Source organism: Seriola aureovittata, chromosome 23 (genome assembly GCF_021018895.1).
Source record: "Seriola aureovittata isolate HTS-2021-v1 ecotype China chromosome 23, ASM2101889v1, whole genome shotgun sequence".
In the NCBI taxonomy this organism is placed as follows: domain Eukaryota; kingdom Metazoa; phylum Chordata; class Actinopteri; order Carangiformes; family Carangidae; genus Seriola; species Seriola aureovittata.
This window is the reverse complement of record NC_079386.1, coordinates 7,358,324-7,376,000: the sequence shown is the minus strand read 5'-3', so window position 1 is coordinate 7,376,000 and position 17,677 is coordinate 7,358,324. Positions and strand designations below refer to the sequence as shown.

Genomic DNA, 17,677 nt, shown 5'->3' with positions numbered 1-17,677 from the left:
ATATGTCATTCACACCTCAGAGTTCAAGAGGGGAAGAGATGCCTGGAAAAATAGATGGGAGAGTTTTGTCAAGGCTTTTCAACACCACACATCCTGTCTTAACTCTCTTCTATATCATTCCATAAGCATCTTTACACTGACATGAGTTCGGTGTCTGGAAAATAATCATTGCATTGCTCCACTCAATTGTATGACATGGCATGGCATGTATGACTGTGTGACTTGGTGTTGACTGCTCAGTATAGAGATGGGAAATTGCTTCTTGGCAGTTTCACAACAAAGGTGTTTCCTCTTCATCAACCTTCGTGACTACTTTGATTAGACTTGGAGGACAAAGCCAAGATTGCTCAAGTTTACCTGCACACATTAGAGATCTACAGGCTTCCTCTTTCCACAAAGACAAAATGTGCATTTGAACTAAAATTTCATAGTTTGTCAAATTAAACCTCCAATTTCCAAAAACACGTGTTAAAAATAAAACTCTAGCTATCAGAAAGTGATAAGAAGGTTATCATATGTTACCTATTAACACTTAAGTGTTTCTTTTTTAAGAAATAGATGTTTCTCATAATCCAACCTACTTCTTCTCTCCAAAGTAGTTGTCCAAATAAATTAAATATTCTAACATAAAGTAACTTTAAAGCAGCCTACATTTTATTGTCCCTGTTTTCTGATGTGTCCTTCTTTGGTCTCTTCAAGTGAGATCAAAAACAATGTTAAAATGAAAGGAAGTAAACTCTGACATCCTGTTTTCTTTTTCCTTTTTTTTTCTATTTGGGACCAGCAAAAAACAGGAGCTAGGTTTTGTGGGATAATATGAAGGCAAAGTGAGTTCAATGTCAGAGAAAATAATGAAGTGAGGCCAGTAAAGAACAGCCAATGTTCACTATCTACGGTACGTCATAGAACATCCTCAGCCACTTAAACTTCTGAAATAACATGTTTGACTTGAAAAACAAGAGTAAGACTATCCACTTGACTCACAAGTGGAAATAAGATTGAGCCTCACAGTAAGTAGCTTCAACAGTCTGTAGTTTGATCCGTCTAAGGTCATCTCCGTGCTCTCTGGAGGAACTGTTCCATAAACAATGAAGAATAGTGAAACGTCATGGCTGGTATTTGAGTAGCTCCCTGGGGTGTCAAGATTTGGCTCTTTCTCATCTGTTCCAATCATTATTTAACACAACAAACTGCCATTTTGTGATTGTATTTGATTTTTGTGTGTTTTTTTGTTTTGGTGATGGATGCATGTGACAGTAGGAATCTGAAATGTGTGACAGTGTGTATGTGTGTGTGTGGTGCAAGTGGTTCCTGTTTTTGAGGCTTCTGAGTCAGTGCTACTGTCACTTTCCTGTCACAAACTTTATCACGTTACATTTTGTTTGTTTTCTTATCTAATTACAATATACTCCTCCTGGTTGACATCCTTTATCTGAGTGATCATAAATGAAATTTGTTTTTCCAGTAAGTTCCAGTCTCCTCCCAACTGGTCAAGTGGTTTCAGAGCAGGAAAAAATAAGTGATGGGAGTGGACAATGCATTAGAACACATTATTCAAAACTGCAATTACTATGAAATGGACTTAGGTTTCTACCCATGGCTGCCTTGTGCTGGTCTCCATAGCCACCTACTTTACGTCAGGGAGGGAAGCCAGTGTATTTCCTCCCCTTCTTTATCTAAAGGAAGTGCCAAAATAAGCATCAGCAGTGGACCGAGTTGGGACACCTTTTCCATTCGCCACGCAGTAAGAGTCTGAGGGTGAAGTCAGAAAGGTTCACAGCCGCAGAATCACCATGAAGTCGACCAGGGTTCTTGTCCTCCTCCTGCTGGCATCGATCCCAGCCTTCAGGACAGGTAGGTGGACCATTCAAACTGCTTTTTGCTGGAATACACGCTGTTAGATTTCACAGAGCTGAAGGCCCTCAGAGGTCTTCACCCAACTTAACTGAGATTGGTTTTTTTCAGCCTTGTTTCTGTGCGTCATCAGTACAATGATGTTTTTTTGTTGTTGTTTTTTTAATGACCTCCTTCACTGCTGCATTAAAAAAAACTGAATCTAATATTTTAAAACATTTCCACAAATAGTGTTTTCTGTCACGTTCACCATTGTCATGAGGAAGTAAAAATATCTCTTTTTTGTGCTGCGCAACAGTAATTGTTATTCATGTTTTTTTCTCATGTAATTTAGTTTTGTTTTGGTATGTGTAAAGATAAAGATCACAGTGTTGTTCAAAAGACACTCACACTTTGAACATTACCTCAGAGACATCCACTCGCAGAGCGTGTTTCCCTTTATCCAGGCTGAGATAAGCTTTGTTTGTTCATGCCATCAATTGTCCTCCTCTTTTGTTGTACTAAGTTACAAAAAAGATTGCAAGTGATTTATTGTTTGGCCAAGTTTGGTCAAAGTCAAGGAAGAGTTTTTTTTATTACGAACAAGAGATATAAAGCACAAATCTCAACCTCAGGAATGAAAAATCACCGAAGTGACAAATGAGGCTCTCTTGGTTAAAGAAACGGAAAAAGAGGGTGGCACTTGATTTGTTTGTTTTTCGTATGCAGAACCAAAAGAACTTTTAACGGTTCTGCACTGGACAGATAGGTGATCTAACAGCAGATAGGGTTAGCCAGTGGGAACCAAATTGCCCCCTCTCTCACAGAGACAACAGAGCATTGTCCTGAGACTGAGACGTCCCAACTGGCAACAAATCTACTTCCAGTGTTTAGCCATAAACATCTGGAGGAAACACCCTCACCCTGACTACTGCTCACACAGTGACTGAAATTATTCCACAACAACAAGCTAACTCTTCAGTGATGAATAAATATTCATGAAAAGGGCTCATACAAATATTAAAGACCACTCTGTGAATGAATATGGTTGCTGATTTAACCTTTCACAACAAACATGATATTTTAAAATCTCTTTTTAGCTTCAGAGAGTGTACATAATGTAAGTGGTTACCTGCTCCATGACTATGGAGTGACATGTCTGTGAGCTCACAGTTGTGTTTGTGTTCATGGTTTCATCAGATGAAACAGATGACACAAAGCAGGGCCAAGAGACAACACGGACAACAAAGCCAACAGGTATGTCTATTAAAGAAATATTTCAACATTTCAGGAAACATGCTTATTTGATTTCTGACATAGAGTCACATGAGAAGATCAATTCCTCTCTGATATTTCTTGCTTATAAAAACACACAACCTGACTAAGACTGGGCCCAGAGGACTACAGACATTACTTGAAGCTTTACTCAAAGGACGTGAGATTTCAATTAACACTTCAACCAGGGACAACAAGGGACGGCTGCAACAAGTCTTATTCCTCCAATCAGAACCATGTTAGAGTGATGACACCTATACTGCACATGCTCAGTTACACCCTCCCACCAGCAGGAAGACACAAGACACATTCAACATCTAGCACATGATGTTCTATCATGACTCATAGGATGGGGATGGTTGCAACAAGTTATTGTAACTGTCCCCAAGCGGAGCAGCCATGTCAGAATAGACCACACAACAGTATTCTTCAACATTTTTAGTTGAGAATAGGCAATATATGCAGATCATTTTGTCCAATAGCACAAGAGATGCAACAATAAGTGTTCATTTTAACAAACAGGAAAATACAAACAAGTCATTTTAGTGACATGTCTGTGAGCTCACAGTTGTGTTTGTGTTCACAGTTCCATCAGCTGAAACAGGTGACAAAAAGAAGGAACAAGAGACAACACAGACAACAAAGCCAACAGGTATGTCTATTAAAGAAATATTTCAACATTTCAGGAAACATGCTTATTTGATTTCTGACATAGAGTCACATGAGAAGATCAATTCCTCTCTGATATTTCTTGCTTATAAAAACACACAACCTGACTAGGACTGTGCCCAGAGGACTACAGACATTACTTGAAGCTTTACTCAAAAGGACGTGAGATTTCAATTAACACTCAACAAAACACTTGAGACTTGTCTTAAAGTAATTATATGAATTAAGACTTAACTTGGTGCTTGTTCTGAAACAGTTGAAACCTGACTCTTTTTGAATGACTTAAAGGACTTGGGACTTGCCTTGGACTTGTCTCAAATAACTTTAATGACTTGAGATTTACACTGAAATACACGAGTCCAGGTTTGGACTTGTTTCAAAAGGCATCAGACTCCAATCTTCACTTGTGGCTTGTTCTGAAATACCTGACTTATGCTTTTGTCAAATGACTTGAAGGACATGAGACCTGAGACTTCCCCTAAAATACTTGACATTTGACTTGGACCTCCCTCAAAGGTTTTAGAACAACTCTGGCAAGAGCTGATATTTGAAATCTCTTTTTAGCTTCAGACAGTGTGCATAATGTAAGTGGTTACCTGCTCCATGACTATGGAGTGACATCTCTGTGAGTTCATAATTGCGTTTGTGTTCATAGTTCCATCAGCTGAAACAGGTGACAAAAAGCAGGGCCAAGAGATAACACAGACAACAAAGCCAACAGGTATGTCTATTAAAGAAATATTTCAACATTTCAGGAAACATGCTTATTTGATTTCTGACATAGAGTCACGTGAGAAGATCAATTCCTCTCTGATATTTCTTGCTTTAAACACTTGAGACTAGACTTGACACATGAACCAAAAGAGGGGAGATTGGGGACGGTTGCAACAAGGGACGGCTGCAACAAGTCTTATTCCTCCAATCAGAACCATGTTAGGGTGATGACACCTATACTGCACATGCTCAGTTACACCCTCCCACCAGCAGGAAGACACAAGACACATTCAACATCTAGCACATGATGTTCTATCATGACTCATAGGATGGGGATGGTTGCAACAAGTTATTGTAACTGTCCCCAAGCGGAGCAGCCATGTCAGAATAGACCACACAACAGTATTCTTCAACATTTTTAGTTGAGAATAGGCAATATATGCAGATCATTTTGTCCAATAGCACAAGAGATGCAACAATAAGTGCTCATTTTAGCAAACAGGAAAATACAAACAAGTCATTTTAGGAATTATTTCATTAGTTTCTCATAGTCTTATAGTATATTTTCCTGTTCTATCTATCATAAGAAATAAAATAGATACATTTTTCCTATTTTTACTCAAGGTAGGCCTATGTTCTATGCAAAACAAAACTCAATCACAGTATTTTGATAAATAGTATTAAATAAATAAATACATAATATTATAGTATTATTGTATAAATAAATAATACATAATATAATTTTGAATCAGTGCATATTTTCAGGATGCTAAGCTCATTGAGACAAAAAGCAAAAGTTAATTAGTGAAATTCTATGTATTTTTATCATGTTGCAACCTTCCCTGACTGAAGTTGCAACTGTCCCCAGGGATGGGGTCAGCTGCAACTTCTGAATTCTTCCATTCAAATAAATATTGTGAATAATATGTCAAATGTAATCATCTTTAAATGGTATGGGTAATAAGCAGACTGGTGTAAGTTTAATATATAATAGTTTGGTTGGTCCAGATAGTCTCTAAGTAACAGAGAGAAATGCAAAAAATGTTGCAACCGTCCTTGTCTCCCCTCCTTGTGGCCTGACTTGAAATTTGCCTCAAAACTTCATTCAGACTTGATTTGAATGAGAATTGACTTGTGACAGCAGAGCATTGTCCTGAGACTGAGACGTCCCAACTGGCAACAAATCTACTTCCAGTGTTTAGCCATAAACATCTGGAGGAAACACCCTCCCCCTGACTACTGCTCACACAGTGACTGAAATTATACCACAACAACAAGCTAACTCTTCAGTGATGAATAAATAATATGAATAAATATTCATGAAAAGGGCTCATACAAATATTAAAGACCACTCTTTGAATGAATATGGTTGCTGATTTAACCTTTCACAACAAACATGATATTTTAAAATCTCTTTTCAGCTTCAGACAGTGTACATAATGTAAGTGGTTACCTGCTCCATGACTAAGGAGTGACATCTCTGTGAGTTCATAATTGCGTTTGTATTCATAGTTCCATCAGCTGAAACAGGTGACAAAAAGCAGGGCCAAGAGATAACACAGACAACAAAGCCAACAGGTATGTCTATTAAAGAAATATTTCAACATTTCAGGAAACATGCTTATTTGATTTCTGACATAGAGTCACATGAGAAGATCAATTCCTCTCTGATATTTCTTGCTTTAAACACTTGAGACTAGACTTGACACATGAACCAAAAGAGGGGAGATTGGGGACGGTTGCAACAAGGGACGGCTGCAACAAGTCTTATTCCTCCAATCAGAACCATGTTAGAGTGATGACACCTATACTGCATATGCTCAGTTACACCCTCCCACCAGCAGGAAGACACAAGACACATTCAACATCTAGCACATGATGTTCTATCATGACTCATAGGATGGGGATGGTTGCAACAAGTTATTGTAACTGTCCCCAAGCGGAGCAGCCATGTCAGAATAGACCACACAACAGTATTCTTCAACATTTTTAGTTGAGAATAGGCAATATATGCAGATCATTTTGTCCAATAGCACAAGAGATGCAACAATAAGTGCTCATTTTAACAAACAGGAAAATACAAACAAGTCATTTTAGTGACATGTCTGTGAGCTCACAGTTGTGTTTGTGTTCACAGTTCCATCAGCTGAAACAGGTGACAAAAAGAAGGAACAAGAGACAACACAGACAACAAAGCCAACAGGTATGTCTATTAAAGAAATATTTCAACATTTCAGGAAACATGCTTATTTGATTTCTGACATAGAGTCACATGAGAAGATCAATTCCTCTCTGATATTTCTTGCTTATAAAAACACACAACCTGACTAGGACTGTGCCCAGAGGACTACAGACATTACTTGAAGCTTTACTCAAAAGGACGTGAGATTTCAATTAACACTCAACAAAACACTTGAGACTTGTCTTAAAGTAATTATATGAATTAAGACTTAACTTGGTGCTTGTTCTGAAACAGTTGAAACCTGACTCTTTTTGAATGACTTAAAGGACTTGGGACTTGCCTTGGACTTGTCTCAAATAACTTTAATGACTTGAGATTTACACTGAAATACACGAGTCCAGGTTTGGACTTGTTTCAAAAGGCATCAGACTCCAATCTTCACTTGTGGCTTGTTCTGAAATACCTGACTTATGCTTTTGTCAAATGACTTGAAGGACATGAGACCTGAGACTTCCCCTAAAATACTTGACATTTGACTTGGACCTCCCTCAAAGGTTTTAGAACAACTCTGGCAAGAGCTGATATTTGAAATCTCTTTTTAGCTTCAGACAGTGTGCATAATGTAAGTGGTTACCTGCTCCATGACTATGGAGTGACATCTCTGTGAGTTCATAATTGCGTTTGTGTTCATAGTTCCATCAGCTGAAACAGGTGACAAAAAGCAGGGCCAAGAGATAACACAGACAACAAAGCCAACAGGTATGTCTATTAAAGAAATATTTCAACATTTCAGGAAACATGCTTATTTGATTTCTGACATAGAGTCACATGAGAAGATCATTTCCTCTCTGATATTTCTTGCTTATAAAAACACACAACCTGACTAAGACTGGGCCCAGAGGACTACAGACATTACTTGAAGCTTTACTCAAAGGACGTGAGATTTCAATTAACACTTCAACCAGGGACAACAAGAGACAACATGCAGATCATTTTGTCCAATAGCACAAGAGATGCAACAATAAGTGTTCATTTTAACAAACAGGAAAATACAAACAAGTCATTTTAGTGACATGTCTGTGAGCTCACAGTTGTGTTTGTGTTCATAGTTCCATCAGCTGAAACAGGTGACAAAAAGCAGGGCCAAGAGATAACACAGACAACAAAGCCAACAGGTATGTCTATTAAAGAAATATTTCAACATTTCAGGAAACATGCTTATTTGATTTCTGACATGGAGACATGGCACACAACCTGACTAAGATTTGACCCAGAGGACTACAGACATTACGTGAAGCTTCACTCAAAGGTATTGAGACTTGACACCTGATCCAAAATACTTAAGGCCTGACTTGAAATTTGCTTCAAGACTTCATTCAGACTTGACTCAAGTGAGACTTGACATGTGACTTACTCCAAAATAATAAGAATTAAGGCTTAACTTGGTGCTTGTTCTGAAATATTTGAAAACCTGACTTGGACTCATTTTGAATGATGTAAAGGACTTGGGATTTGCCTTGGACTGGTCTCTAATAACTTTAATGACTTGAGATTTGCTCAGAAATACACAAGTCAGGGTGTCGTGTGGCGTAGTGGTCTAAGCAGGCGCCCCGTGTGTAGAGGCTACAGTCCTCGCTGCAGTTGGCCCCAGTTCGAGTCCCACATCAGACAGCCTTTGCTGCATCTCATTCCCCCTCTCTCTGCCTCCCCTTTTCCTGTCTCTCTCTACTATCCTGTCCAATAAAGGCACAAAAGCCCAAAAAAATATACTTAAAAAGGAATACACGAGTCCAGGCTTGGACTTGTTTCAGATGATATAAAGCACTCAAGATTTCACATGTGAGTTGTTCTGAAATATCTGACTTATGCTTTTGTCAAATGACTCAAAGGTCATGAGACCTGAGACTTCCCCTAAATACTTGACACTTGACTTGGACCTCCATTAAAAATTTAAAAACAGCTCAGGCAAAATAAAGAGCTGTTTTTTTTTTTCCTGATGAGGAGCATGAAGCCAGACAGAGCTGCATGTGGTCCAAACTAAAACGTACACTTCAGCCCTTCAGTGACTGCTCTGGTGTGAAATATGTTGAATGGGATCACAGCTGACAACAGTGAAGACAGGAAGCTTGGCTGCACAGGTCAGGGGATAACAATAGTATGTCTGGGACAGGATGCAGCTTCACACTGTTGCAGTGTTTCGAGCAGAGGATATCCACCTCAACACTCCTCCACCTCCACAACTATCTTGACTTCTCATCCCCAGTCTGACACTTGGAGTAAGGGCACGCCTTTGTCTCAGACACTGGCCTTTAAAGTTTTGCCAAACACAAAGTGATGCAAACATACAAGTAGAGAAAAAAAATAGAGAATCCGTCAGAGGAAATGTTTTACACAGACAAACTGACACTGGTGATTTTATGATGGAAGCATTTTGAATTCCTAGATAACACATCAGTTTTAGATATTCCCCTCTGTCCTCAGACAGTGAGGATGTAGAGCATAAAAGCCAGAGGGATGATTTAGAGGTCGCAGTACACAGTGACTGAGCACAAAACTGGACACTAGCTTCAGTGCTGCTTACATGTGACTGAAATTGGTCCACAACGACACAAAGAGAAACAAAAAAACAAACATTTTAAAATCTCTTTTCAGCTTCAGACAGTGTACATAATGTAAGTGGTTACCAGCTCCGTGACTACGGAGTGACATGTCTGTGAGTTCATAATTGTGTTTCTGTTTATAGATTCCCCAGCTAGATCAGATGACACAGACGACAAAACCAAAGACCAAGGGGCATCACAACCAAATAACTCCACAAGTACGTCTATGAAAGTAATAGTTTGACATTTTGGGAAACATGGCTTTTTAGGTCTATGGAGTCATAGGAGTGCCATAATAAAGAATAAATCTGCAAAAGAATAATAAAACAAATGTGGAAATGCAAAGAGGAATAAACAAAAGAATAAATAAGTAAATAAAAGAATGTGGATATATAAAGAGAAATTAACAAAGAATAATTTGCTTTTGCTATTCCTGTAGAGGGTCAAGCTCTCCATTGACTGGCTTTGGGTGAGCCTTCCTGCCCAGGCTGAGTAGTCAAATCCTGCACAAAACTGGGGAAATAAAGAAAAATAAAAGGATAAAAGTGAATAAATGACACTATATGAAAACAATCAAATAAAAAAATGGAATCTACAAAAAAAAATAGAGTAATTTATATGCAAAAAATAAATAGATTTTCCTCAGAAATATGTAAATGAATATATACAGAAATAAATGAACAGATAAATGTAAAAAAAAAATGAACATGTTTATAATTATTGTTATATATTTGGGTATTTGTCATTATATTCCCATATTTTTTTATTTACTTATTCATTCTTTTATTTATTCTTCTTTATATTTCCATATTTATTTTCTTACTCTTTGATAGATTAATTCTTTTTTATGGCACTCATATGACTCCATACTTTATGACAGAGTAAGATGAGAAAATGAATACCGCTCTGATAGTTCTTGCTTGACTACGACTTGCCCCAAAGGACAATAGACATGACTTGAAGCCTTACTCAAAGGACTTGAAATTTTAATTAACACTTAAACCAAAATACTAAACTTGCACTTGTCTCTAATGACTTAAAGGTCTTGAGACTTGACACCTGATCCAAAATACTTGAGGCCTGACTTGAAATATGCTTCAAAACTTAATTCAGACTTGACTCAAGTCAGACTTGACATGTGACTTACTCCAAAATAATAAGAATTTGCTTGAAGTAAAATTGTCTCAAACTAATTATAGGACTTAAGGCCTAACTTGGTGCTTTTTATGAAATATTTGAAACCTGACTTGGACTCATTTTGAATGATGTAAAGGACTTGGGACTTACCTTGGACTGGTCTCAAATAACTTTAAAGAATTGAGATTTGCTCAGAAATACACGAGTCCAGGCTTGGACTTGTTTCAGATGATATAAAGCACTCAAGATTTCACATGTGAGTTGTTCTGAAATATCTGACTTATGCTTTTGTCAAATGACTCAAAGGTCATGAGACCTGAGACTTCCCCTAAATACTTGACACTTGACTTGGACCTCCATTAAAAATTTAAAAACAGCTCAGGCAAAATAAAGAGCTGTTTTTTTTTTTCCTGATGAGGAGCATGAAGCCAGACAGAGCTGCATGTGGTCCAAACTAAAACGTACACTTCAGCCCTTCAGTGACTGCTCTGGTGTGAAATATGTTGAATGGGATCACAGCTGACAACAGTGAAGACAGGAAGCTTGGCTGCACAGGTCAGGGGATAACAATAGTATGTCTGGGACAGGATGCAGCTTCACACTGTTGCAGTGTTTCGAGCAGAGGATATCCACCTCAACACTCCTCCACCTCCACAACTATCTTGACTTCTCATCCCCAGTCTGACACTTGGAGTAAGGGCACGCCTTTGTCTCAGACACTGGCCTTTAAAGTTTTGCCAAACACAAAGTGATGCAAACATACAAGTAGAGAAAAAAAATAGAGAATCCGTCAGAGGAAATGTTTTACACAGACAAACTGACACTGGTGTTTTTATGATGGAAGCATTTTGAATTCCTAGATAACACATCAGTTTTAGATATTCCCCTCTGTCCTCAGACAGTGAGAATGTAGAGCATAAAAGCCAGAGGGATGATTTAGAGGTCGCAGTACACAGTGACTGAGCACAAAACTGGACACTAGCTTCAGTGCTGCTTACATGTGACTGAAATTGGTCCACAACGACACAAAGAGAAACAAAAAAACAAACATTTTAAAATCTCTTTTCAGCTTCAGACAGTGTACATAATGTAAGTGGTTACCAGCTCCGTGACTACGGAGTGACATGTCTGTGAGTTCATAATTGTGTTTCTGTTTATAGATTCCCCAGCTAGATCAGATGACACAGACGACAAAACCAAAGACCAAGGGGCATCACAACCAAATAACTCCACAAGTACGTCTATGAAAGTAATAGTTTGACATTTTGGGAAACATGGCTTTTTGCTTTCTGAGAGTCAGATGAGATCAACCTGTTAGCTAAGCTTAACTTAGCACAAAGACTGGGAACAGGGGGTAACAACTTGCATGGCTTGGCTTGGCTGAACGTATCAAACTCTTTAATTTTCACTTTTTATTTGTAGAAAAAATTGAACCTCCAGTACCGTCCACTCTGAAGCCCAATTCATCTACAGGCTAAAAGAATGTGACAAAATATGTTAAAATATAATATAAGTTAGACTCTATTTGTGCCTTTGCAAAGTTAGTGTGGTGATGGCAGATTAAAGTGTGTCAAATGTGTCAAATGTGGTTAGTTGCACCATTGAGTCCATCATGATTACTTAAGAATTATACCTTAGTTCCTGTTTCTTAGTGCAACAGAATAATAAAATGAATAAGTAATAATAAATGTGGCAAACTAAGAGCAGGAAGTATTAGCCAAAATTACAAAAAGTAACAAAGATCTGATGGAGATTTGTTATATCTCTTTTCTTTTGTCTGTTAGCTATGCAAAATCAACCTCTGCAACCAAGATCTTCTCACCTTCCAAACCAAAGCAACCACAATGATACTTCTTCTAGTCCAGGTAGTACACCATGAGTAATAGTAGGCTTTTTTTAATTCAGAGAGATGATTGCAGTTTGTAAAACTGAATAAGTTATCAGTTTCACTGGCATGAGAGCATGGTGTGGTGATGCAGGATGTTATTTCTTTTTTTTAAAAGATACCTGTTTATATTTTGTTAGGACCTGATGACACTGAAGAATCAAAAATAAACAAAGGTACTTGTCAAATGAAAATAAGATCACTTCTTGTTTTCATGACTGTCTCAAAACTATGAGAAGTTCATTTTAGAAAGGTGCAGATATCATCAGTATTTTATGTTTTATTCAAATTTCATTAAATTATACTGGTCCTCATTGTCTGCAGGCAAAGTTACTTCTGTCACAGGTACAGTATACCATCTTTTATACGTTAAGTTTGTTCATGTTTTGTCTTTTATAGAAACCTTTCCATTTGTTATTCTTTTACTCACTATATTAATGTATATTAACATTCATAGATGAAAAATAAAAAATTCCAACATATGTTCTATGATTACAAACAAACATGCAGTTGTCCTCTACACTGTGAGGTGGATACTTTTACTCAAGTTGCTTCACATGTCCATGACAATGTACATTTTGAAGTACATCATAACTAAAAGCTGGTATCCATAGTACATTTCTAATTACTAAATCTGTGATACATCTATTTGCATGGATAGCTGTACGTTGCAAGTGTGGAAATATTTGGCTTATTGTGAGTCTTTTTAAATGGCATTAATTGATTCATTTATTTCAATGATCATGATCACACATCACACCATTCCACTTCCAGAGAATCCTCAACCTGAAAAAGAAAATCCTAAAGAGAATGGTGCTGGTGAGTTATACTGTGCTACCATACCTGATTATGTTTATTCTGCAGATAAATCCATGATTGAAGAATCATAAATCAGTTTTTCATATTGTTGGGTGGTAATGGACAGGAAACTAATCAAAAACACATTGCTTTCAAAGGTTCTCACACTGGGAGTGATGAGAAAGTACCACCCACCAAATCAGGTAATGTGCTGAACAGCATTCTGCTGGACTTGTTGCTCACACCCCACAAACACTCACCAGTGATGCCACAGATGCAAGGTTAAGGAGTCTATAACCAAGCTAGCAGCTCTGTGCATGGGAGCTTTGAGTTAAATGCTAACTTTAGTATGCTATCAACATGTCCACCATGCTAGTTTAGCATGTAAGCATGCCAGAATTTGCTAATTTGCTCTGAACATCAAGTAAATTGTGTTAGATATTGCAACTGCTACATCTCTGGTCTTTCACTAGTTAGACAAAGTCAAACTGGATTGATGTTGATGACAGTCTCCTTCTGCGTTACCCTCAGACAACAAGCTGTGGTGGATTCTGCTGCCTGTCACTTTGATTACTGGTGCTGCTGTTGCCACCTTCCTCAAATTCAAACACAAGAGGGTCAACGAATGCACAGGTACATGTAAAAGTAGAATGTACAATGTACTAATATCACAGAGTGCATCTATTTACTGTCACACTTTAAGTGACTTAATGTTGTTGCTGGCACTGGTAATCATTTCAATGAAAATATAAATATTTCAGCTACTAGGTGAGAATGGTGAAATATAGTTTGTTTGTTAATGCTTCTTCTTGTCTTAAACTCTACAGAAACCATTGATAATGGAACTGAGAAGTAAGTTTGAACTTTGTCGTTACAGACTGTATTTAAAAGGAGTGTGAACAAGCAAAGCATTCGTCCCAATGTCTCTCTGACTCTCCACAGCGCGTCTTTCCAGAGCAGACCCGAAAGCACCAAAGATGGTGTCATGCTCCTCGGAGTGAAGTCATCAGGCGGAGAAGAGAATGGTGAGCTGCCTTCCGTCTATTTCCTGCAAGAGTTCCTTCCAGCTTCCTTCTGTTTGTGCATTCTTGCAGCACTTGGTAAAGCTGTTTCTCCAGACACAGATTTGCAATGATTCCAGGGAAGTTACAGGCTTTTAATATCACATTGTACTGTATGGGCTTTGGAGGCTTTTGGTGGGCAACAGAATGTGTTTCCTGTGATTTTGCACCCCCGCCCTCAAACAAGCAGCAGGGCTTGAAAGATAGTGACTTCCTAACATAAACATGGATTATTTTGGACAGGAGCTATTGTCTGGCCAGTAAATGTCAGTGTGGGCCAGACGCTAAAGGCGTGTGCATGTTTGTTGGTGGGGTGAAGGCATGTGCACATCTACAGGTGCTCATGTCATAGGGGGTTTGTACACAGACTCTGTGCCCCTTCACCCCACCCATTAAAAAAAATAAATAAATAAAAAAGGGCACTAAATGTTCTACTTTCCTTCCCTAATACAATCAGGCCTAGATGACTTGGCGGAGAGCTTCACAGGGAAATGGAGTCATGCTGTAGGAATTTTGCTAAGGAAGAAAGTGTTTATGTTGTCACAGACTTCTGGATTTCTTTGGATTGTAGCTTTATGAATTCGTATGGGACTGCAAAACTTGCTACCCAAATGTCAGAAATACATTCTACGCAGATAAAACAATCCCACACTCATGGACTTAAACCTCACTAGCAAAAAATGCACTTTACTGACTTAATGAACTTGTTGGATGAAGCAAGTGCCACCTTAAAAATCCTATCTGTCCTAACTTTATTGTAAAGTAATGGTTGATTATATGTCTTCGGGTGTCAGGAATCTTGTTTTGATTACATTTCTGGATTTCTGGATTTCTGGTACTGCTGACATCCTGTCCTGTGCTGTGCTGTAAGGGGCCAATGCAGTGCTACTGTCTAGTGCTCCTCTGCCTAACAGAGCCTGAAAAACATTGTTTCCTTTACAGTTCAGAAAATAGTTGTGATCACTTTTCAGGTTGGATACATTTCTAATTTCTGATCACACAGATGTTGTTTTATCCTAGTGTGGATTCATCAGTTGCCTCTGTTGTTTTGTGTGTTTCAGCTGCAGCGAGATAAAAACAGAAGGGCAGTAACATCGAGATCAGCCAGTGGATGAGTCACAACTGTCACCCACATACTGGTCTTCTGGAGGAAGTGGTTAGATGTTTAATTTTTTTTGCGAATTTTGTGAAACATTTGTGAAGCAGAAAAGTATTGGAGAGTGGCGTTCATGTATGATTCTGTATGCTGAAAGTAGTTTTATGACTGTGATCATAAACCTCAGAGTAAGTCAACTTATTCTTAACCAGTAAGGATTTCAAACTGCAAACCTCTTTGAAATGCTAGTATATTCAAACTTTTCAGTATACTGTTGACACAGACCTAAATACAGCTACATGACTCATTAGTGTCTATGAAACACCTTTTCCGTACAATGCACTGATCTCAGATCCATCACATATTGGATGTAATAAATCACTGTTCATTTGATAGTTACTTTATAATTATCCTTCAGTGTTGCTCTTACCTATCATGTTTTTGCCTTAAACTATTTTGTAGATTATGATGTTTTTGTTTTTGTTTTGTTTTTGACTCTGTGTGTGTGTGTGTGTGTGTGTGTGTGTGTGTGTGTGTGTGTGTGTGTGTGTGTGTGTGTGTGTATGTGTGTGTGTGTGTGTCATTCAGTGTCACCAAAAGATGGTATAAGAACAGGCTCTTTTGGGATGTACTCCATTTTTACTTTTTGTGTAACTCAGTAAAGTATTTTTTTTTATATTCCAATAGGCTTCTCCACTGGAAACATTTTTTAAGGCAACACGTTTGCCTTCCACAGCAATACTGTTCATTCACCAGCAATTTTGTGTGTACATGTAGCTAAACTCAAAGTAAGAGTAAGTACAGTAAGAAGTGTTTTTAAGTATTTCAATAAGTATAACATTTTAGCACAATAAGTAGATAAAGCAGACGGAGGTGTTTGTATTCAAAGACAGGGGGACTGTTTTATGGCTGGAATTATTTGTTGTTCAATGTCAATTTCCTCAATAAATCACTGAAAATTGCTTTGTTGTGCAGCTTTGGTTCTTCTTGAATGTAGTAATTTAACTGAAAAAAAAACCTTCCATGTTATAGTGTATATAACAGGTCACCACCAACAGTGTCAGCTTAGTGATTCACCACTAGAGGGAGCAGACAGTCAACACAAGAGGAAGAGGTGCCCACAGTTTTGCTCTCAGTTGGTAAGCTAGTGTTTATTGCAGAGAAGTTTCATGAGGTTGTTACTGGAGGAGTGAGATGTAGGCAACCAGTGTAAAAATCTCACTCTGTAACTGCTTGTTCTTCATAACACAGTGTTCAGTGCAGGAAGGATAAGTTCATAACCAATGTGAATAAAACCTTGTTTTTTATGGAATGAATCTTACTTCATATCAAACATTCGATTGACTTTTGCCATTTTGTATGCACTGCCTCCATCTTGAATCGATTCACTCACAGTGTTATTAGCACTGGCTCTATCTGTGGCCTTTGTAAGCTGACACCGGGTAACAGCTTTGACTGTGGGCACACGTCCATTGCAGAGACAGTGAGCAGATTGGCAGAGGGCCCATCACACAAAACTATAATGGCGTACCAGCTGTGGCATCGACTGAGTTACATTCAGGATGGCATGCAATTCTCTGTCCTTCAGCTTCACTTACAATGTCAGGTCTCCCTGTTTAGGACAAACATCTACGTGTCTTCATTTTGTAAGGTCTTTTCACCTCCAATATCAATGTGACTCTGAGTCTGACAGTGACAATTCAATATAAATTCTACCCTTCTTTTCATTCAGGTGCCTTTTTCTGTTACAACGTGGAACCTGACATTGCCTTTGTAAGGCAGCAATCTCACTGACTGAAAATTACAGTGTGCTCCAGAAAACTGATGGAGGTAATTCCACAAATAAAATCTCTAAATCTGTAAAGTTTGCAGCAATGAAAATGTGCAATACAACACAGCAGAAATTGTTCACTTATAAGGGAAGAAAACTGCAATGCAGGAAAAACTTGACTTAATTAAAATTTCCATCAGATTATGGATCTTTATATTGTTTTGAATTCATAAATGACACAATATTAGGACTAACTAAAATATAAGGATTTATATTTTGGTATAAATACTGTGCATTCCCTGTATTAATTTATTTTTAATGTCCTAAATTAGACAAAATGTTGATTTGTGGTATCAATGCATTGAAATTGTCTCTCAACTGAGCTCGTGTGTTTAACAGAGTCCATTGGTTTGAGGTGGTCTTTCATCTAATCTGTTGTTTCATGCTGCTCATTTCACAGCAGTGACATAATGTTACAGTCAAATTATTCGAACTACATATACACATATGCATTAAAGCAGGTGTTAACTGTTTTTTTTTTTGTATGGTTGCAAAAACATTTATGGAGTCCTTCCAAAAAAAGGTCAATGGATCACATCTGATGTCTGTGGGGACCTCATCCGGAGAGTGTAGGAAACAGAGAGGAGTTTTTTTTT

General features: G+C 38.0%; 1 protein-coding gene across 13 annotated transcripts; it reads left to right on the top strand.

The window, feature by feature from the left end:
- Positions 1–1,589: 1,589 nt before the first annotated feature.
- LOC130164614 (general transcriptional corepressor trfA-like) lies at positions 1,590–16,212 on the top strand. 13 transcript variants are annotated; one of them, XM_056369444.1, is made up of 19 exons: positions 1,595–1,854; positions 3,034–3,090; positions 3,695–3,760; positions 4,433–4,498; positions 6,004–6,069; positions 6,629–6,694; positions 7,367–7,432; positions 7,783–7,848; positions 9,417–9,491; positions 11,571–11,645; positions 12,195–12,275; positions 12,436–12,471; positions 12,620–12,640; positions 13,070–13,114; positions 13,252–13,296; positions 13,625–13,726; positions 13,921–13,945; positions 14,036–14,118; positions 15,216–16,212. In XM_056369444.1, exons 1-19 carry the CDS (start codon positions 1,794–1,796, stop codon positions 15,227–15,229), a joined length of 1,116 nt encoding a protein of 371 aa, XP_056225419.1. In that variant the 5' UTR covers positions 1,595–1,793; the 3' UTR covers positions 15,230–16,212. The 13 variants fall into 13 exon arrangements, with proteins under 13 accessions (XP_056225430.1, XP_056225432.1, XP_056225429.1 ...); XM_056369446.1 differs by lacking the exon at positions 7,367–7,432 and having other exon boundaries at positions 1,592–1,854; XM_056369447.1 differs by lacking the exon at positions 11,571–11,645 and having other exon boundaries at positions 1,592–1,854.
- Positions 16,213–17,677: the final 1,465 nt, after the last annotated feature.

Excerpts from the sequence above, each read along its gene's own strand:
- LOC130164614 (XM_056369444.1), top strand. The coding sequence starts at position 1,794 with ATGAAGTCGACCAGGGTTCTTGTCCTCCTCCTGCTGGCATCGATCCCA. Across the intron at positions 1,855-3,033 it reads GATCCCAGCCTTCAGGACAG|ATGAAACAGATGACACAAAG; the intron begins GTAGGTGGACCA and ends TGGTTTCATCAG. Across the intron at positions 7,849-9,416 it reads ACAGACAACAAAGCCAACAG|ATTCCCCAGCTAGATCAGAT; the intron begins GTATGTCTATTA and ends TTCTGTTTATAG.